Below are 22,365 nucleotides of genomic sequence, written 5' to 3' on the forward strand. Positions count from 1 at the left end.
GGTGACTGTGAAAAGTGAGAACAGCTTGTGCGATGCGAATGAAAAAATGTAAGTGGGTTTAGATGTTTAGTGATTTTTCATAGGTTTAACCTCACTGTATAACTGCTTAAGGTATTTGGCTTTTGTAATTAGGTATGGTGCTACGAGTACTTTTGTTTTGGTATGGGTATTGTCTTGAAAATCTGTCACCGTGTTTATTCTGTTAAGCCTAGTGAGATAGGACTAAAAATTCTCTGCTTGTATCCACTTATGGATTTAATATGCTCTAATGATATATTAAAATATCAAAGTTGTAACTTATAACACATAAACTTCCGCCAGTTGTTGTCCATTTATAGATTCCTGTGGTAGGCATTATGTTATGGAATAATTATTGTTCTTTTTTCACACGATTTCTAACTTTTGTATTGATTACAAATTACAATACGTACTAGTTACATAAGACCTTCTTGATGGAGGACTCAGTAACTTTGTCAAGTTCCAAGTGAAGAGTATTAGTCATTCCCGGCTGGAATTTGGCCTTGTCTTTCTAGAGATCTGTAATAAACAATTTTTGTGTGTGTGTGTGGGGGGGGCTGACATACATAAAATAATTTCCCTTTGTTTTATAGGTACCTGTTGACTTTGTAGCATCAATTCAAAATCGATTAACAAAACCCTTTGTAACCTCCAGCTAGCCAGGCTGGTTAGAGTTTGGCTGCTCTGATCCCTCCCTCAGCAGGACACTGGTCTGCTCCCTGTTTAAGGTAAGGTCCCCCAGCCAGACCAAAAGTGGATGTCCTTTAAATTTATGTAGCAAATACCTAACTTGAAATTATTTGTACAAGTATCTAATGGAAGCCAAGGTGGTGTGTAATTAATGTAAAAATGAATAGGCACCTACTAGTGTTTAAGAACCTTACCCATTGAAATTTTTCAGAGAGCAAAGACTTGATTTTTTTTTTTTTTTTTTTAAAGTTTTTTTTTTTTATAAATTACAATACGTACTAGTTACATAAGACCTTCTTGATGGAGGACTCAGTAACTTTGTCAAGTTCCAAGTGAAGAGTATTAGTCATTATTTCAACATACGAGTAAGACCTTGTTTTTGAGAAAGTTCGCCCCGGGCGGGATTCAAACCCGGAATCCAGATCTTACAAGGCAGACGCGTTAACTAGGATAGCAAAGATATGTTTAAGTTAGAAACTAAATTGAAATATTTTCTCTGGATTTTCAGATCGCACTGTGTGATTTCGTGACTACAGAAAGAATTAAAGTGATTGAGCTATCAAAAATACACGGAAAATGCCCTTTCAAAGTACAACTCATGATGAATGTGAACCGTAACCAGTCTACTGATTCGACTCAAACAACCAACTGATTCGACTCTCAAAAACACAACTCGAAAGGAACTACAAAATCAAAGTGCCAAAGTTCTTCTGGATAGAAAACCTAACTTTGGTCAACTTGTTCCCTTTAGTGAACTCTTTTTTTTATACTTTTGTGGGCAGTTTTTGTGTAGAATTTTGTGATTTTGTGAAGTTTTTTTTCCAGACTTTTGGGGACAATTTTCGCAGAATCTTGTAGACTCCATTAGCGTAGAGAGAATTCCACGTATTAAGAGCAATTTTCAAAATAATCTAATCATTAAAAATCAGATAGATATTGGTTGAAATAAAACCCGTAGCAATATCCCCCCTCACAGCAATTGTAATACATGTTCATTGTTCACCCTTAGAGACAAAGTTTAGTTGTATTTTGTGATTTTTGTGTTATAAAAGTTTACCAGAAGTACAAACAGAATTCTTTTACAAAAAGGTAGGAAGATCTAAACACCTAGGATTTCTCTTAACTGCTTAGCAAAATTTTGATTTGTTGAGGTGGTCTAAGGTCTTATGTAAATAGGTAGTTTTTTCCCCTCTAGTACAAGTAGGAACGTGTTTCTGTATTGTATGTTGTTACAACAACATAGGTAATTTGTCTATTGTGTTTAATATTGAAAATAAAACGAATAGGTAGTTTTTTCTCCTCCTTTAGTACAAGTAGGAACGTGTTTCTGTATTGTATGTTGTTACAACAACATAGGTAATTTGTCTATTGTGTTTAATATTGAAAATAAAACCTACTGACAGTCTGGTAATTTTGAAGTTTTAATGTTTTTGTTGTTTTTAAAGCTTTCTTCCTTTCAGGTTTGGAAAAATAGGAAAAAAGTGGTGGATAGGAACTAAAGAGGCAAAGAAGAATATTATAAACATAACCAATAAGCAAGAATCTAAATCAGCGATTCTCAACCGGGGGTACGTGAAAGAAAAAAAATGTGTAATGGACACATTAACCTAGGTATGAATGAGTACATACCGGTGGACTTGAAATCGATAAAAGATGCTAACAACAACAACAACCTACCCAGTACACATTATGGTGGTGGGGGTTCGTGAGATTAAACTCCGGTACCCAAGGGGAGGGACTATAAACAGAGAGTAGATCAGCGTCTAGCTCGGGGACTATAATCAGGGAGAAGACTAGTCCAAATTTCCTCACGCTATATATATAGCAAAGGTTGAGTGCGAAGGGCATCCCACTCGGAAAATTTTGTTTAGCCAAAACCAGTTGGCCTCGAAGCAATCACTCTAAAGCTGATTATTAATACAGAAAATAAAAAATAATAATAAAGAAGAAAGCATGTCAGAACTAAAGCACCGACACATCGACACTAACGCTGCGAGTGGTGACGCCTCTGCAACTCCCTCCACCGAGGCCAACAAACCGGCCTCTTCCTCCTCCTCTGACGTTGATAATGACGACGTAGCGGCCGTTGACCTCTCCAAGCAGATCAAACAGGGCACAAACAAGGTCCCTGGGTTCATCGCCCAATATATTCAAAGCGAGGCGTACCAGAACGCTCTGATAAGGGTTATTTTCACGATTCTAATGCTTGGGTTCTATGTGACTCTCATATGGTTGGGGCACATCGCTATTATCGTCTGTATCATTTGCGTCCAGGTCATATGCTTTCGCGAGATCATGACCATAGGGCTCACCGTGTACAAGGGCTACTCGTTGCCCTGGATACGGGCCATCGCCTACCACTATCTGTTTACGTACAACTATTTCCTCTACTCGGCGCATGTGTTTGCGTTCATCTTCCACGCCCTGCGCAAGCCCAACACGGCCGCCCTGTCATTCCTCGTCCGCTACAACACGTTCATTAGTTTCTGTCTATACACGCTAGGGTTCATCACGTTCGTGCTCTCCCTCAAGCCCAAGTGCTACATGCGTCAGTTCTCCCTGTTTGCGTGGACGCATGTGTCTCTCCTTATCATTGTCACGCAATGTCACTTCATGATTCAGAACATCTATAACGGGCTGGTCTGGTTCATTCTCCCCGTGTCTATGATCGTCATTAACGACTGCATGGCATACCTGTGCGGCTTTTACTTCGGCAGGACGCCCCTCATCAAGCTGTCGCCCAAGAAGACCTGGGAAGGGTTCATAGGTGGCGCCATATTCACGGTTCTCCTCAGCATTCTGCTCGCTTTCTATTTGACCAAGTTCGACTACTTTGTGTGCCCTGTTCAGTTTACCGACGGCAAGTACAGTTACGTGTGTGAAGTCGGCTACATTTACCGGCAGCAGCTGTACACGGTGTTCAACAAGGAGTTCTACACCTACCCCATTCTGTTCCACACGATTGTCATCTCCATCTTCGCGTCACTTATCGGACCGTTTGGCGGATTCTTCGCGAGCGGCTTCAAGCGTGCGTTCAACATAAAAGATTTCAGCGACATTATACCGGGTCATGGCGGTCTCATTGATCGGTTCGACTGTCAGTTCCTCATGTCGACGTTTGTGTACGTGTACATCTACACGTTCATCTACAGGAACACCATACAGGGTCTGCTGGACAACATCTACATGCTCAAGCCGGAGCAGCAACTCCAGTTGTACTACAATTTGAAACAGGATCTCATTGCCAGGGACATTCTCCAGAATACCGAATAGAACTAGGACACTGTTACAATTGAGAAATTTCCTTGGACACAGAAATACCGAATTAAAAATGAAACGACCAGAATCTTCAGTTATGTATGTGATGGGAAATTTGAAACCTAGCAGACTTCACTTGAGTAGTAAAAACTGGAGTCCCAGTAAGAAATAAAAGAATTACGTGTTTCTCATTTTGTTCTCCATAAATTTCCTTCACCTTTACTGAATCAGTCCTCTATTTTTTCCTAACTGGAAATTTTCTTGGACACAGAAATACCGAATTAAAAATGAAACGACCAGAATCTTCAGTTATGTATGTGATGGGAAATTTGAAATCTAGCAGACTTCACTTGAGTAGTAAAAACTGGAGTCCCAGAAAGAAATAAAAGAATTACGTGTTTCTCATTTTGTTCTCCATAAATTTCCTTCACCTTTACTGAATCAGTCATCAGTCCTCTATTTTTTCCTAACTTTAACTTTATGAACCAGAAAAATGACATAATAGTCAATCTCAAGCATTAGATAACAACAACACTTTATGAACCACCCACCTAATGTTACTGAAAAACTTCTTATTCTTTATCAAGTTAGAGATGGGATATAGATTTCTCCCCTTGAAGCACCCACCGTAAAATTTGAAAAACCATTTGTTAATTATAAATTGTGATAAAAGTAGCTAGTCGAGATTATTCGTTTTTACCTAGTTCTATGTATAACTTGTAAAAATAATAATAGGTATTTTTTTCATTAGATTAATTTATTTAGGTTAAAAAGTCACAGTGGAAAAACACAGTGAAAAAAAAAATGAAATGAAAATCAAAATGAATAAGAAATGGAAATGAATGGATACAGTCACAGTTAGCATGTTCTTACTGGCAATTAAATCTATCATCTGTCACTTAAATAGAAAAAAAATGCAGGGAAAATCAGTTCTTTACTTCTGAAAATTTGCAAAATCTTAATATGGATTAAAATAGTAGGTACTAGGTAGGTAAATTATTATACTTGTGTAAATAAAAAAAAGGTTTTCTATCCAGAAGAACTTTGGCACTTTGATTTTGTACTTCCTTTCGAGTTGTGTTTTTGAGAGTCGAATCAGTTGGTTGTTTGAGTCGAATCAGTAGACTGGTTACGGTTCACATTCATCATGAGTTGTACTTTGAAAGGGCATTTTCCGTGTATTTTTGATAGCTCAATCACTTTAATTCTTTCACGTCACGAAATCACTTCTTTAAAGTCACGAAATCACACAGTGCGATCTGAAAATCCAGAGAAAATGTTTCAATTTAGTTTCCAACTTAAACATATCTTTGCTATCCTAGTTAACGCGTCTGCCTTGTAAGATCTGGATTCCGGGTTTGAATCCCCCCCGGGGCGAACTTTCTCAAAAACAAGGTCTTACTCGTATTTTTGAAAATGCGCGCCAACGGTAGGGAACACTTTTTCCCCATTCACCCATTCCACAGTTTCCACTTTTCGCCATTTTCAAATTTTCTTTGTCTTCCGTTTTTGAATTTGAAATTTTGATGTTTAAAAATATACCTGTAAAAAGTGTCAGTCTGTCAGTATCCATCTCTTTCAACACGATTTACACGATATTAATCTGTGAATAACTAGAATTCCATAGTGTGATACGTAAAACCAGAGATTTCTGAAAGCCACTAAAAACCGAAGTTGGAAACGTTAGAAGTGTCTGTCCTCAAAGCGGGAAGAAATCGTACAACCCTATCAGTATCCTGTGTAAGTTCATTAATTGTTTCTGATAGTTTTACCAATCTAGTGTTGGCCTAAAAGTTGGTTTCAAATGCTAGAAATTGACTAGGTATTAGGTAATTTTTCTTCTTGCATCCCGATACTTTCTGGAGATGTCTTGTAAATTAGATGGTCTGAACACACTATTAAGAGATGGTCAGCATTCATTTCTGCTTGTTGTAGGCCTAGAAGTACCTTTATACTTCTGTTCTGTCCAAAGGTAAGAAAATGAAGATCTGAGGAATTATTTCACATTTACTAAGCAGAAGTTTGCTTCTTGACTTTGTTTCAGAATTGACCGATTCAATCAACTCCTACAAAACTGCTTCAACAATGGAGGAGAAGTTAGACCACATAATAAAACAGCTAGATGAAATAAAGTCATCAAAGCAATCCATGGAAGAAAACCTCAAAAACAAGATTGAGTCTTTAGAAGATCAATCCCAGAAATTGACTGCACAGCTCACAATTTTCAAAAATGAAAGTGAACAGCAAAAATCGAAGATATTGTTCCTGGACAAGCAGGTCAGAAGAAGGAATCTCATTCTGTACGGACTCAGTGAGCCAACAGGAGAATCACCCATTGCTCTGCGGGAAATGGTGTTTGAATTGATCAATTCACACATGAGATTGAACACTCTGCGGTACGAATTTGATGCCATTTACCGCATTGGAATCAAGAAGAGATCTGGTCGGCCTCGTCCAGTTATGATCAGAATGATCAGTGAGATAAAGAAATCTGTGATTCTCAGAATGAGTCGCGCACTGAAGTTGAACACTCTGCGGTATGAATTTGATGCCATTTACCGCATTGGAATCAAGCAGAGATCTGGTCGGCCTCGTCCAGTTATGATCAGAATGATCAGTGAGATAAAGAAATCTGTGATTCTCAGAATGAGTCGCGCACTGAAAAGGTACAAATTGTTCCTTACAGAAGACTACAATAGAGATGTGCTTGAGAAACGGAGGATGTTGAGACCACTTGTACGCAGGTTGAGACAAACCAGCAGAAGTGTTGTGCTCCATCGGGACAAGATATATGTGAATGGGAAATTATACAATGAGAGCAAGATTCAAAAAGAAATGGACCTTGCAGAACTAGGAGCTACTCCTCCTGTACTAAGAGCTAATCCTCCTGTCAATGATGACATCCAGATCCTTCGAGCATGTTGTGCTCCATCGGGACAAGATATATGTGAATGGGAAATTATACAATGAGAGCAAGATTCAACAAGAAATGGACCTTGCAGAACTAGGAGCTACTCCTCCTGTACTAAGAGCTAATCCTCCTGTCAATGATGACATCCAGATCCTTCGAGCTTCAATCAATCCTAGGAGAACCGTCAGAGTCATTCCAACATGCACCCCAGATGATTTACAAATTATTGAACCCCCTCCTGTGCCAGAAAGAAGAATTTCCATTGTCACACTTGATGAAAATTGAGAACAAGAAGCTTCACTGATCTAATGAAAACACCTCTATTATTAGGAGTTGGCTTTGTTTTCCTGTTTAAATTATTTTTTGTATTTGCTAATTTGAACACATGTAAACACCATGTACAGCTGTATACAATGTGAACTTTCTGTAGATATAAGAGTGTACTGTGAATGTAGATAACATTCCCGGCTGGAATTTGGCCTTGTCTTTCTAGAGATCTGTAATAAACAATTTTTGTGTGTGTGTGTGGGGGGGGCTGACATACATAAAATAATTTCCCTTTGTTTTATAGGTACCTGTTGACTTTGTAGCATCAATTCAAAATCGATTAACAAAACCCTTTGTAACCTCCAGCTAGCCAGGCTGGTTAGAGTTTGGCTGCTCTGATCCCTCCCTCAGCAGGACACTGGTCTGCTCCCTGTTTAAGGTCCCCCAGCCAGACCAAAAGTGGATGTCCTTTAAATTTATGTAGCAAATACCTAACTTGAAATTATTTGTACAAGTATCTAATGGAAGCCAAGGTGGTGTGTAATTAATGTAAAAATGAATAGGCACCTACTAGTGTTTAAGAACCTTACCCATTGAAATTTTTCAGAGAGCAAAGACTTGATTTTTTTTTTTTTTTTTTTAAGAAGTTTTGTTACCTTTTTACTTTTTATTGTTTTAATTGGTAGGTTATTCTTATTGATAAGCACTCAAACGACCTTGTAATACATGTTCATTGTTCACCCTTAGAGACAAAGTTTAGTTGTATTTTGTGATTTTTGTGTTATAAAAGTTTACCAGAAGTACAAATAAAATTCTTTCACAAAAAGGTAGGAAGATCTAAACACCTAGGATTTCTCTTAACTGCTTAGCAAAATTTTGATTTGTTGAGGTGGTCTAAGGTCTTATGTGAATAGGTAGTTTTTTCTCCTCCTTTAGTACAAGTAGGAACGTGTTTCTGTATTGTATGTTGTTACAACAACATAGGTAATTTGTCTATTGTGTTTAATATTGAAAATAAAACCTACTGACAGTCTGGTAATTTTGAAGTTTTCATGTTTTTGTTGTTTTTAAAGCTTTCTTCTTTTCAGGTTTGGAAAAATGAGAAAAAAGTGGTGGATAGGAACTAAAGAGGCAAAGAAGAATATTATAAACATAACCAATAACCAAGAATCTAAATCAGCGATTCTCAACCGGGGGTACGTGAAAGAAAAAAAATTGTGTAATGGACACATTAACCTAGGTATGAATGAGTACATACCCGGTGGACTTGAAATTGATAAAAGATGCTTACAACAACAACAACAACAACAACCTACCCAGTACTCATTATGGTGGTGGGGGGTCGTGAGATTAAACTCCGGTTTGAGAATCCCTGGTCTAAATAATAGATCATGCATTTCATTCCGTTGACTTACCCGTATTTCATCACATGCAGATTCCACAGCTTCATCAGCTCTTTCTCACCCTCATTCACATCGGTAAACTCATCGATCATCATTTTGGTCTTCGTCTGCAGCCACTTGGGGTCCTTCTGGTCATCCGAATCCTGATCCATTTCCTTGGGCAGTACGGGCAGACAGGTGATTGTGTGATGATATAGTCTGAAACAAAAAAGTAGGGGTAAAGGGCATCCCACTCGGAAAATTTTGTTTAGCCAAAACCAGTTGGCCTCGAAGCAATCACTCTAAAGCTGATTGAGAGGCCGACGACAAATGCCGACCCCATCTGAACATGGGAAAAGGCAAAGAAGAAGAAGTCCCAAGGGGTACACAGGCAAAAAAAAAGTTGAGAATCCCTGAGAAAAATTGAGAAAAGTTGAGAAAAATTCTAAATAATAGATCATGCATTTCATTCCGTTGACTTACCCGTATTTCATCACATGCAGATTCCACAGCTTCATCAGCTCTTTCTCACCAGGTCTCATCGTCCCAAAATCGAAGAGAGAAGGAAGACAGGATAGGATAAAACCAGCCGTTCCAAGAACGAACGAAAGATTGAACCTCGGTACCGCTTTCACATTACTTCAAGGCACATTCTTTTTCATTCATGCCTATCGAAGAACGGAAAAATCTGGTTAAAAAATTTCCGCCCTGGCCGGGATTCGACCCCAGCACCTCCGGGTTGAGAGTCAGTGCACTTGACCACTCGGCCACAGAGTGGGTACCTTTTCCGATTTTCTTTGGGGTTCGGCGTTACCCTTTTACTCCTCCATATCCTCCTATCTAACGCCTCCCTTCTCTTTCAAGTCTTCTTTCTGGTTAGAAAATTTCCGCCTAGGCCGGGAATCGAACCCGGGACCTCCGGGTTGAGAGTCAGTTTCACCTGTTATGGCCAGACACGACAGGTCGATGACCATCTGTGTCCGCATCATCCGCCATGTCGTTGAGAAATTCCGACATCGAGTGTTTCCGATGTCGCCTCGGATAATACACGAGCAATTCCGAACCTGGAACGGAAGATTGTTTGATTTTAATTTTAAATTAAGATTCAAATTGTATTCTCGAGATAATGTTGGGAAAATTTGGCCCATATTGTGGGCTTGGGCCAGTCACTATCAGGTAAACCTGACCACAATTACAACTGATAGTGTGTGTGTGCTCATCAGGTATCAGGTAGACCTGATGGACGAACCATTTCAGCCGTAAATGTCAGCTCTACCTGATAGTGAGTGGCTGACTTTAGGTTTATTGTTTCATTACAAATTTTCATCAGTAAATGGGTTTCTTCAAATTAAATTGATCCCAAGGGCAAGGCAATGCCTGAACACTTGACCAATTTTAAATTAAGATTCAAATTGTATTCTGGTGCAAACCTTAAGGGAAAAATACTTTCCTTCCTATAAGTTTAAAAAAAAAATCTCAATAAAGCCAGCAGCGATCAAGTTGACCACACCAGTTCGGGACGCGGTTAGCCCAGTGGTAACACGCTTCCTTGCCATGCAGAAAGTCCCGGGTTCAAATCCTATCATCGACGAAAATTTCTAGTCGTTTTTTGATTGCCAATGTTTCAACCGGTTACTCTCTGGTGTTCTCGTGTTGACCCAGCACCTAAATGGAAAGTATTGTGTTTTCAAATTTTCTTTCGATAAGAGACGTAACCTAAGGTTGCAATTACACTGTGACAACATGAAGTATGCTTAACTGAAGCAAAGCAATGCATACGAGTATAGCATGCTAACAGACGAGTATAGCATGCTAACAGACGAGTATAGCATGCTAACAGAGGAGTATAGCATGCTAACAGACCATATCAATCAATGAAATGAACCCAATGCAAAACCTTTGACATAGGTCGAAAATTCTTAGTAACCTAAGGTTGCAATTACACTGTGACAACATGAAGTATTCTTAACTGAAGCAAAGCAATGCATGCGAGTATAGCATGCTAACAGACGAGTATAGCATGCTAACAGACCATATCAATCAATGAAATGAACCCAATGCAAAACCTTTGACATAGGTACTTTTGTATGCTGCCTTATCTTGACCATCGACTAAGATCATCCCGAAATTACGCTTCCATTTTTTTTTTTTTTTTTTTTTTTTACAAACGGGTATCGAATCCAAGCCCCAGAATAGGAGCCCCACTTTTTTTTTTTTTTTTTTTTTTTTTGACACTACCGGGTATCGAATCCAAGCCCCAGATTAGGAGCCCCACTTTTTCTACCTCTGACCTCCTTGGGTTGGTTGGTTACGGAGTTTTTAATATTCACCAAGTACCTAGGTCCCACAATTAGGTCGGTACCGTTGTTTGGTTTTCAAAATTTCACCACAATCTTTTCTCTTCATCCAAAAACCAAACAAAATCCCTTCCCCAACTTTATAATCTCCAATTCTTCTTTCTCTTTCTCTCTCTCTCTCTCTCTCTCTCTCTCTCTCCTCTCTCTCTCTTTCTCTCCTGTGGTTTGTGTGAACCACGAAGTAAAATGTTCTTTATTTTTGAGCTTCTGAAAATGAAAAAAAAAAAAGACGAAAGTAAAAAAAAAAAAATGGGGGAAACCTAGCAAAGTTATTTAAACTTTCTCTACTTTCTGAAAAGAAGAAAAATAGAAAGTAAAAAAATCTCCAGCCTGAACACATTCAAAGCTTTTCCAAACCTAGAAAGCGACTTTCAAGTCGTAGGGAACTTTCTTTATACATTCATTTTTCATCGCCGTCTTCTTCTTCATGTTCTTTCCTTTTTAGCCCGTCCTTCCTTTATTACGATAGTAATAAAAAGGTATAGGGACGGGCTATTGTATTCGCTTCGGTGTCTCTGTCAGTCTGTCTGACCCCATAGAAGGACTTATCAAAACCTGGTCGACCTATGTATCAAATTAAAGGTCTTTTTACCAGGAACACGAAAGTGGTGGTGTAAATTTTGTCCAGAAAACCATAAAGTCAAAAAACCAAAAAAACTCTGTTCTGTTCCAAATTATCTGCACGTTAGTGTGTTGAAATTAAAATGTAAAAGAAAGTCGGAAATACACATTGCGCTTGCGTAATTAGGAACTTTCAGGAAGAGTTTAGGATCTATGTCTGACCCCATAGAAGGACTTATCAAAACCTGGTCGACCCATGTATCAAATTAAAGGTCTTTTTACCAGGAACACGAAAGTGGTAGTGTAAATTTTGTCCAGAAAACCATAAAGCCAAAAAATCAAAAAAACTCTGTTCTGTTCCAAATTATCTGCACGTCAGTGTGTTGAAATTAAAATGATGTAAAAGAAAGTCGGAAATACACATTGCGCTTGCGTAATTAGGAACTTTCAGGAAGAGTTTAGGATCCACTATGCATATGAATTTCAGGAAAGCACTTAAAGGAATACCTAATCATTAAGGTACGACTGTGCATTCGGCCCTTAGGGTACCTGATATTCTTTCTCCTCGTCCTTTTTCCCCTTTTTCCTCCTCTCTCTCTCTCTCTCTCTCTCCTTCATCTTCTTTCTCTTCTACTCCTGCTTCTTCTATTGCTCTTTAAGGTTTAGGTATTCTCAATTGAGGAATGAAGACTCTCAAGTCCACAAGGAGGTTACTCTTGAGGTTGCTGCATGCTTGTGAACCCCGCGGCTAAAAGGGAACGGGGCAGGGCAGAAATATGAATTGTACAGACCTACTCACCGTCAGAAGTAGGAAATTGTTGACCCATTTTTTATTTATTATTTTTGTTTTTTTTTTTTTTTTTTAAACCTCACTGTATAACTGCTTAAGGTATTTGGCTTTTTGGTGTAATTAGGTATGGTGCTACGATTACTTTTGTTTAGGTATGGGTATTGTGAAAATCTGTCACCGTGTTTATTCTGTTAAGACTAGTGAGATGGGACATAGGACTAAAAATTCTCTGCTTGTAGCCACTTATGGATTTAATGTGCTCTAATGATATATTAAAATATCAAAGTTATAACTTATCACACGTAAACTTCCGCCAGTTCTTGTCCATTTATGGATTCCTGTGGTAGGCATTATGTTTTGGAATAATTATTGTTCTTTTTTCACACGATTTCAAACCTGCACTGAAGGACGTCCTGTTGAATTCCTGTCCGTACAGCTTCCAGGAGTTCTCCCTGACCTAGGGACGGTTCTCTCTCTCTTCTTCTTACACACACACACACACACACACACACACACACACACACACACACACACACACACACACACACACACACACACACACACACACATAGATGTGCTTGAGAAACGGAGGATGTTGAGACCACTTGTACGCAGGTTGAGACAAACCAGCAGAAATGTAGTGCTCCATCGGGACAAGATATATGTGAATGGGAAATTATACAATGAAAGCAAGATTCAACAAGAAATGGACCTTGCAGAACTAGGAGCTACTCCTCCTGTACTAAGAGCTAATCCTCCTGTCAATGATGACATCCAGATCCTTCAAGCTTCAATCAATCCCAGGAGAACCGTCAGAGTCATTCCAACATGCACCCCAGATGATTTACAAATTATTGAACCCCCTCGTGTGCCAGAAAGGAGAATTTCCATTGTCACACTTGATGAAAATTGAGAACAAGAAGCTTCACTGATCTAATGAAAACACCTCTATTATTAGGAGTTGGCTTCTCTATGTCTCTATTGTCAATTAAGTTCATCATATTAGTTATAGTTTAGTGTTTATAGCATAGATTTAAGTATATAGGTTTTATTATAATATTGTGAACATACTATGTATATATCCACAATAAAATATATTGATTGATTGAAGTTTGGCAAACGACTCGAGTACTTCAAATGTAAAGAAAAAGAAACAGTCGTCTGATGCAAAAGTTTGAGGATCTAATTCCCAGATTTGCTAAAAGTTCTCACTAACGAACGTTTCACCTCATGAAATTCTGATGCTTTCTGAAGTACTTGAAGATCATCGCGTGGCAGTGAAAGTAGCAATAGTAACAGCTCAAGGAATATCTACGAGTATTAAAAATAATAGTAAAACCCAACAGCAGTGCCTCTGAGAGCTTTATATCATTGGAAGGGAAAACAATGAAACCTGAACTATCAAAATTGACAGATTTGATATTGAAACAAATACCATGAAGTAGGTATTTATAACATTCATAATGTAAACTAGAAAAGCTCGTGCCATGTACACTATTATTTTTCCATACAGGGTGGATCATAGAACGTCAGTTCTTAGAACGGTAGTTCGCTGTTTCCGTCCGGAGTGAACTTTATCCTAAACTAAAAGGCCACCCTGAGGCTCAGGTGTAGGGAGAGAAAAACAGCCCTAAATGTTAGGTTAAGCTTACATGTACGAATCTTATCCTAAATATAAAGGGTTCGTTCCCAGAACGGCTGGCTTTCTCCTAATCCCGTCCTCTCTCACTTAGATCTCGGAACTGGACCTCCACTGTTACAGTTCCCTCTATATTCTTCGTAGTACTCGCCTTTTCCCGTGTTCGGACAGGGTCGGCGTTTTTTGTCAGCCTCTCAATCAGCCCTATACCTAGGGTGATTGCTTTAGACTGCCATTTGGTTTTGGTTACAAAATTTTTACGAGTGGATGCCCTTCACACTCAACGTTTGTTTTTTCTTTAAGGGGATTTTAGGCTGGTATCCTCCCTGCTTAAAGTCCCCTAGCCAGACTATGTAGCTGATAATTACATATTATTTATTTATTTGCTCGTGAGGGTATGTTTATCAAATACTTACACCTATGAAATGTAACATATTGGATGTTCCCCAAGTTCTTTTCTGGGTCATCCGGTATAAATACCTGTGTTCTACACATTACAAGGCACACACACATGAGTAGCTTTCCTTTTTTTCGCATAAAATTTGTTCTGTGCAGAAAATAAAACCTACTGACAGTCTGGTAATTTTGAAGTTTTCATGTTTTTGTTGTTTTTAAAGCTTTCTTCTTTTCAGGTTTGGAAAAATGAGAAAAAAGTGGTGGATAGGAACTAAAGAGGCAAAGAAGAATATTATAAACATAACCAATAAGCAAGAATCTAAATCAGCGATTCTCAACCGGGGGTACGTGAAAGAAAAAAAATGTGTAATGGACACATTAACCTAGGTATGAATGAGTACATACCGGTGGACTTGAAATCGATAAAAGATGCTAACAACAACAACAACCTACCCAGTACACATTATGGTGGTGGGGGTTCGTGAGATTAAACTCCGGTACCCAAGGGGAGGGACTATAAACAGAGAGTAGATCAGCGTCTAGCTCGGGGACTATAATCAGGGAGAAGACTAGTCCAAATTTCCTCACGCTATATATATAGCAAAGGTTGAGTGCGAAGGGCATCCCACTCGGAAAATTTTGTTTAGCCAAAACCAGTTGGCCTCGAAGCAATCACTCTAAAGCTGATTGAGAGGCCGACGACAAATGCCGACCCCATCTGAACATGGGAAAAGGCAAAGAAGAAGAAGTCCCAAGGGGTACACAGGCAAAAAAAAAACTTGAAATCGATAAAAGATGCTAACAACAACAACAACCTACCCAGTACACATTATGGTGGTGGGTGTTCGTGAGATTAAACTCCGGTACCCAAGGGGAGGGACTATAAACAGAGAGTAGATCAGCGTCTAGCTCGGGGACTATAAACAGGGAGAAGACTTGTCCAAATTTCCTCACGCTATATATATAGCAAAGGTTGAGTGCAAAGGGCATCCCACTCGGAAAATTTTGTTTAGCCAAAACCAGTTGGCCTCAAAGCAATCACTCTAAAGCTTGATAAAAGATGCTAACAACAACAACAACCTACCCAGTACTCATTATGGTGGTGGGGGTTTGTGAGATTAAACTCCGGTTTGAGAATCCCTGGTCTAAATAATAGATCATGCATTTCATTCCGTTGACTTACCCGTATTTCATCACATGCAGATTCCACAGCTTCATCAGCTCTTTCTCACGACCCCATCTGAACATGGGAAAAGGCAAAGAAGAAGAAGTCCCAAGGGGTACACAGGCAAAAAAAAAAAGTTGAGAATCCCTGCTCTAAATCTAAATAATAGATCATGCATTTCATTCCGTTGACTTACCCGTATTTCATCACATGCAGATTCCACAGCTTCATCAGCTCTTTCTCACCCTCATTCACATCGGTAAACTCATCGATCATCATTTTGGTCTTCGTCTGCAGCCACTTGGGGTCCTTCTGGTCATCCGAATCCTGATCCATTTCCTTGGGCAGTACAGGCAGACAGGTGATTGTGTGATGATATAGTCTGAAACGAAAAAGTAGGGGTAATTCAGAAAGGAATTCTGTTATTTATATTGTTTGTAACCCAACACCAGCTTAGCTGAAAGGGTTACAAAAGCTTTCAATTAATATTACTTCATTAATGAGCTAGAATCATAAGCATACTTTTTTTGTTTTTGTTCTATTATGTTATGAGTTCTGAGCTTGATTTATTAATGAAAAAGTAGGGGCAATTATTCAGAAGCCACGACAATGAAGGAAAGCTCCTTTTTGTGTTCTTTAACCTAACCCTATAATAACACTGGTCACTGCTCAAAATTATGAAAGCTCCTTTTTGTATTTAACCTAACCCCTGAATAACCTACAGTTTGTAGTGTTAAAGTTCCTAATAGGGGGGGGGACCTAACCCTATAATAACACTGGTCACTGGCCATTTATGCTGGTCTTTTTTGTAGCAATTTCCCATTGACGTGACTTCTTCAAACAGAGGGAACTGTAACTGCTAAGGTCTCATCGTCCCAAAATCGAAGAGAGAAGGAAGACAGGATAGGATAAACCCAGCCGTTCCAAGAACGAACGAAAGATTGTACCTCGGTACCGCTTTCGCATTACTTCAAGGCACATTCTTTTTCATTCATGCCTATCGAAGAACGGAAAAATCTGGTTAAAAAATTTACGCCCTGGCCGGGATTCAAACCCAGCACCTCCAGGTTGAGAGTCAGTGCTCTTCACCACTCGGGCACAGAGTGGGTACCTTTTCCGATTTTCTTTGGGGTTCGGCGTTACCCTTTTTTAACCTCCTCCATACCCTCCTATCTAACGCCTCCCTTCTCTTTCAAGTCTTCCTTCTGGTTAGAAAATTTCCGCCTTGGCCGGGAATCGAACCCGGGACTTCCGGGTTGAGAGTCAGTTTCACCTGTTATGGCCAGACACGACAGGTCGATGACCATCTGTGTCCGCATCATCCGCCATGTCGTTGAGTTTCAAATCTGTCATGATGCCCTTGGATTGCTCATTCGCTCCATGAAGCTCGAAGGACTTTTGATAGTCGAAATAGGGAGACCGAAGCCTTTTGAGGCCACTGAAAAAAACTTGAAACTTGGCCTCCATATAGGTTTGTTGTAGAGAGATTGCGCCAGACATTAAAAATGTTGATAGATTTTTGAGCTTCCTGTAAAAATTGGAAAGCTACAAAATTATTTCCATACACATTACATTTGATCGATCTGGCACCACATAGCTACTGCCTCATGAGCTACTAGTACTGAACCAAAGTAGAAATCCTGACAACTGACAATAACTGATCTGACAATTAAACAACTTCATAAGTGTATTACCTACAAGTACATAGGTACGTACATATCTGAATAAACTATAAAATATTAATTTTTTACGTCTTTACTTTCTAAACTCAAACTGATGTGTACCGAGATGATTACGATTATGTGTACATGACACTTTTAATATAGGTTTGTTGTAGAGAGATTGCGCCAGATATTAAAAATGTAGATGGATTTTTGAGCTTCCTGTAAAAATTGGAAAGCTACAAAATTATTTCCATACACATTACATTTGATCGATCTGGCACTACACAGCTACTACCTCATGAGCTACTAGTACTGGACCAAAGTAGAAATCCTGACAACTGACAATAACTGTTCTGACAATTAAACAACTTCATAACTGTATTACTTACAAGTACATAGGTACGTACGTACATATCTGATTAAAATATTAATTTTTTACGTCTTTACTTTCTAAACTCAAACTGATGTGTACCGAGATGATTACGATTATGTGTACATGACACTTTTATCTCTAAACATATCAAGATCCCAATTTCATTCAAATTTTCAGGGGGAGGTTCTTTGTTTATGTGTAACTAACTATCCTACTGAGCATAACTGAGTGAGTTCAGCTTTAGTTAGAATAAGAAAGAGTTCAGAATTCTTTCATTAAAAATTTCGAATAAAAAACATTAGATTTTGCCTTACATATCATCTTTTCAACATTTAATTGACTTCCATGGACATGTGGGGACTATGAATAAACTTTGATTCGAATAAGCTCGATTTCAAAATTTCCGATTTTTGTCGATGCTACAAGTACATAGGTACGTACATATCTGATTAAAATATTAATTTTTTACGTCTTTACTTTCTAAACTCAAACTGATGTGTACCGAGATAATTACGATTATGTGTACATGACACTTTTATCTCTAAACATATCAAGATCCCAATTTCATTCAAATTTTCAGGGGGAGGTTCTTTGTTTTCAAGTGTGGGAGACATACTGGCGAGGTTGTCAGATTTCTTCAAACCTGGATGTCATACAGGTTATCTTGATGGGCTGGATTTTCATGGGAACAGTAGGTATTTCAAGTCAACGTTTAATTGACTTCCATGGACATGTGGGGACTATGAATAAACTTTGATTCGAATAAGCTCGATTTCAAAATTTCCGATTTTTGTCGATGTTGAGAATCGAACCTTGGAACTTTTGTGTGATTGCTACGACTGTACGAAGTGCTCTTTAATTGTTTTCAGCTTTTCACCAATTGGGAAAACTAGAAATGATGCCATCCGAAATAATAATAATACAACCGGTAGGTACCTATGTCTCTCCTACTACCTTCCTCCCCCTCTTGCGCTCTTTTTTAATTTGAATAATCAAAATGGATTTTAGATGTTTGGGAAAGAATAATAATAATATAGGAATGTGCAATGAATAGGAATGGGAGTGAGAGAAAGAGAGGGGGAGGGAGAGAGGCGAGAGATTTTAGAATAATTAATAAATCTTTTCTCTTTTCACCCAATGGTAACAACTTTCATTTTGAACTCTCCCTCCTCTTTCTCCTCATCCCTCTTCCTTCCTTTCTCCATTTCTCCCCTCCAATACGAATCTACTAATTAAGCAAAAATGTGCGAGGGGAAAAAGAGAAACAAATGAAAATGCTATAGGTGTGGATGGCCAAAGGGGATAGAGGGGGAGTGCTCTACAGAGTCTATACTACGCCTTTAACGAGATTCCGAAAGGAAATTGAGGAGGACGGGTGAAGAGGGGTAGGAAGGGAAATTGAGGAGGGGAGGAAAAGAGGGAGAGGGAGAGAGCTCGGTGGATAAGCCAAGAGCGGGGATGAAATTCAAGGAACAGTAATTGAAAAATTCGACGAAAAAATACCAGGATTTTTAATTGAGGAAGTACCTAAATTTACAGTGGCGTGGATATACATTTTCCATCAGACTGCTATTTGTGTTGGACCAAATATTCTATAAGATGGGTACCAAGTACTTACCTAGGTTTCTTTTTAGTGCCGCTGCGTTGGTAAAAAGTGGATTTTGAATGTAAGCCTGGACCCTGGAGTAGTCGAGTATTACAGTGGCGTGGATATACATTTTCCATCAGACTGCTATTTGTGTTGATGGGTACAAGTACTTACCTAGGTTTCTTTTTAGTGCCGCTGCGTTGGTAAAAAGTGGATTTTGAATGTAAGCCTGGACCCTGGAGTAGTCGAGTTGGCCAGTGGGAAAACCAAACCGAAAGTCGCGAACTTTCCCACAACCATCACAAAACTCACATTCCAGCTCAATTCCTGGTCTTTGCACGGATATCTTCACAGAGTTGTTTTGGATCTCATTTAAATTCAAACCCCGTTTCTCTCCCATTCATTCCCACAACCATCACAAAACTCACTCCAGCTCAATTCCTGGTCTTTGCACGGATATCTTCACAGAGTTGTTTTGGATCTCATTTAAATTCAAACCCCGTTTCTCTCCCATTCGAACTTTTTAATTCCTTCACAACACACATTCTTTCCACGATGATGATGAGATTTTAAAATGTAAAGAAATAATAAAAAATCACGGGGGAAGGTTTTACAAAAAGGGTTTACCTCCCTCCCTACCAGAGTTGTCCTCAAACCCGTTCATATTAGAGGGTGTTACAATGCAATCATCACCCATAAAGTCGAAATCCCCAGAGGTATTTCTGAAAATTTTCCCCAAGTTCATCCCTCATGCGAAACCTTTGCCGTAATTTCATTCGAAAAAGTCGCATTCAAGTTTTTTTCGAGAACTCTTTTTTTGCCCCCATCCGAATTTTTTATTTAATTTATTGTTTTGTTTCGAACATTAGTGAAGATTTTGTTTCTAAGGCCAGTAAGGATTTTGTTCTCCCATATGATTCAATTTAATTTTAACTCTTTGAAATAAAAATTGTTGGAAAAATATATTTTTAGGAGCGGCCCCCATCCGAATTTTTTATTTAATTTATTGTTTTGTTTCGAACATTAGTGAAGATTTTGTTTCTAACACCAGTAAGGATTTTGTTCTCCCATATGATTCAATTTAATTTTAACTCTTTGAAATAAAAATTGTTGGAAAAATATATTTTTAGGAGCGCTCCTCGAGGTTTGATAGAGGAAACTGTGACTGCTAAGGTCTTATCGTCCCGAAAGTTAAGAGAGAGGGAAGACAGGATAGGAGAAAGCCAGTCGTTCTGAGAACGAACATTATCCCGTGAGATATAATCCGCCCCGGACCGGAATCGAAAACCCGTGGCCTAGCACTTACAAGGCAGAGAAGTGCTCCTCGGACTGCATGTACCTGCGGTAGATTATTTCCAGTGCATTTCAAAACATCTCTACTGACTGAAGTTGTACACTTCTACAGCTTTTTACCAAGGGTATCGATTTACACCGAGAGCCCTGAAAGAATAGGTACCCTTGATAGAGGAAATTTGAAGCACAAGGGCCATCCTAACCATCTTGTAACGAAAATGTCGAGTGTGTGAGAGAGATCGCCGGAACTTACCAAGGGTATCGATTTACACCGAGAGCCCTAAAAGAATACCCTTGATAGAGGAAATTTTAGACACAAGGGCCATCCATCCTACCATCTTGTAACGAAAATGTCGAGTGTGTGAGAGAGATCGCCGGAAAAAGAAAGAGAGAGAGAGAGAGATATAGAGAGAGGGAGAAAGAGAGAGAAAAGGGAAGGAAAAAAGAGGGACACACACACACACCAAGGGGTATTCTCTTTTAGACAGAGAGGAAAAGATTTCAAAGGAACTTGAAAATTACTTTGAAGAGGATAGAAAGAGGAAGCACAAGGGCCATCCTAACCATCTTGTAACGAAAATGTCGAGTGTGTGAGAGAGATCGCCGGAAAAAGAAAGAGAAAGAGAAAGAGAAAGAGAAAGAGAGAGAGAGAGAGAGAGAGAGAGAGAGAGAGAGAGAAGAGGTAAGGAAAGAAAAAGGGAAGGAAAAAAGAGGGACACACACACCAAGGGGTATTCTCTTTTAGACAGAGAGGAAAAGATTTCAAAGGAACTTGAAAATTACTTTGAAGAGGATAGAAAGAGAGAGAATCAGGATTAGGGAAGAGAAGAAAGAGGGAGGGTTGAAGGGAGGGGGAAGCAGATTCCAGTATTAACTCGGTGACATTTTTCATGGGATAGCACATAGCTTCTAGACCGGAATTACGCCCCAGAGAGAGGATGAGGATTAGGAGAGAGAAGAAAGAGGGAGAGTTGAAGGGAGGGGGAAGCAGATTCCAGTATTAACTCGGTGACATTTTTCATGGGATAGCACATAGCTTCTAGACCGGAATTACGCCCTGTCCTCAAAAAGGTCCAAAAATGGAAGTCTCTCTGTTGAAATCATGGAACCCTCTGTCCTCAAAAAGGTTGTTCACAAATGGAAATCTCTCTGTTGAAATTGTACTTGTACACTTGTCCTACCATTATGGGAGTAGAAGGACTTTTCAGTCTCATTCTGACATCCAACATTATAAACACTAAACAAGGCCGGGCTGTTTTTTAGACCCCCCCCCTCGACTTTCATGTTTCTCCTTTACTGTAGGACAGACTCCGAAATTTTGGACATCCCGGAACATCTTCGTACGTTCAGGAAAAGGTTCTGGGAAAAAGGTTCTTCATTTGAGAAATGAGAATACCTTTGGAAATAAATCACTCCTTGATGGAGAAAATACCGTTTAAGGCCGGGCTGTTTTTTAGACCCCCCCGACTTTCATGTTTCTCCTTTACTGTAGGACAGACTCCGAAATTTTGGACATCCCGGGACATCTTCGTACGTTTAGGAAAAGGTTCTGGGAAAAAGGTTCTTCATTTGAGAAATGAGAATACCTTTGGAAATAAATCACTCCTTGATGGAGAAAATACCGTTCCCTCTGTGACACAAAAACAGTCATACTCAACCTGCGGGTAGTCAAGCTTTTCTGTGCGGCCCGATCATTTTTTCTGTGTGGCCAAATAAGCTTTTTAGTAGGGGCCTTTTGGTGGCTGAAGCTATAGGACACTATAACCGCTATACCATGGGAGCTGGTACTGTCGATAAAAAATCGACCAAACATGTTCACTTTGACATCAATCAAATTACAAACCTTACTGGACGGTGCCCAAGGCGGAAAAAGAAGGTTGAGAATAGCTAAGTTAGAACATTAGATGTCTTGCCTACACAGTAATAAATTGTTTATATACTGAAGTTGGAGTTGGATCAGTGTAAGACGGTAAAATGATGAGAAGACCAATACTATTGTAGAGGTTAGATTCG

The 22,365-nt window shown here is 39.1% G+C and overlaps 4 protein-coding genes and 2 long non-coding RNA genes across 6 annotated transcripts; 4 read left to right on the forward strand and 2 right to left on the reverse strand.

Annotated features, from left to right (window-relative positions):
* On the forward strand, positions 1 to 1,571 carry LOC113471858. The gene is made up of 2 exons (XR_003394396.1): positions 1 to 48; positions 1,217 to 1,571. It is a non-coding gene; the product is annotated as an uncharacterized LOC113471858 (long non-coding RNA).
* A 133-nt stretch (positions 1,572 to 1,704) lies between these two features.
* LOC113471859 lies at positions 1,705 to 2,133 on the forward strand. Its single transcript, XR_003394397.1, has 2 exons — positions 1,705 to 1,884; positions 1,995 to 2,133. It is a non-coding gene; the product is annotated as an uncharacterized LOC113471859 (long non-coding RNA).
* A 493-nt stretch (positions 2,134 to 2,626) lies between these two features.
* Positions 2,627 to 4,050, forward strand: LOC103520043 (phosphatidate cytidylyltransferase, photoreceptor-specific). Its single transcript, XM_017448390.2, has one exon. It carries the CDS (start codon positions 2,662 to 2,664, stop codon positions 3,979 to 3,981), a length of 1,320 nt encoding a protein of 439 aa, XP_017303879.1. The 5' UTR covers positions 2,627 to 2,661; the 3' UTR covers positions 3,982 to 4,050.
* A 1,402-nt stretch (positions 4,051 to 5,452) lies between these two features.
* On the forward strand, positions 5,453 to 7,677 carry LOC108253777. Its single transcript, XM_026831312.1, has 4 exons — positions 5,453 to 5,706; positions 6,011 to 6,347; positions 6,489 to 6,867; positions 7,022 to 7,677. The coding sequence occupies exons 2-4, from the start codon at positions 6,052 to 6,054 to the stop codon at positions 7,160 to 7,162; spliced, it is 816 nt and encodes a 271-aa protein (XP_026687113.1). The 5' UTR covers positions 5,453 to 5,706; positions 6,011 to 6,051; the 3' UTR covers positions 7,163 to 7,677.
* An 878-nt stretch (positions 7,678 to 8,555) lies between these two features.
* On the reverse strand, positions 8,556 to 12,271 carry LOC103520046 (polycomb protein suz12-like). Its single transcript, XM_026831313.1, has 3 exons — positions 12,244 to 12,271; positions 9,467 to 9,590; positions 8,556 to 8,745 (listed from the first exon to the last, which is right to left on the reverse strand). Exons 1-3 carry the CDS (start codon positions 12,269 to 12,271, stop codon positions 8,556 to 8,558), a joined length of 342 nt encoding a protein of 113 aa, XP_026687114.1.
* Positions 12,272 to 15,576: 3,305 nt separating this feature from the next.
* On the reverse strand, positions 15,577 to 16,901 carry LOC103520047 (polycomb protein suz12-B-like). Its single transcript, XM_026831314.1, has 2 exons — positions 16,708 to 16,901; positions 15,577 to 15,816 (listed from the first exon to the last, which is right to left on the reverse strand). Exons 1-2 carry the CDS (start codon positions 16,899 to 16,901, stop codon positions 15,627 to 15,629), a joined length of 384 nt encoding a protein of 127 aa, XP_026687115.1. The 3' UTR covers positions 15,577 to 15,626.
* Between the last annotated feature and the right edge of the window lie 5,464 nt (positions 16,902 to 22,365).

The sequence above is a fragment of the Diaphorina citri genome, unplaced genomic scaffold (genome assembly GCF_000475195.1).
Source record: "Diaphorina citri unplaced genomic scaffold, Diaci psyllid genome assembly version 1.1 scaffold3152, whole genome shotgun sequence".
NCBI lineage: Eukaryota > Metazoa > Arthropoda > Insecta > Hemiptera > Psyllidae > Diaphorina > Diaphorina citri.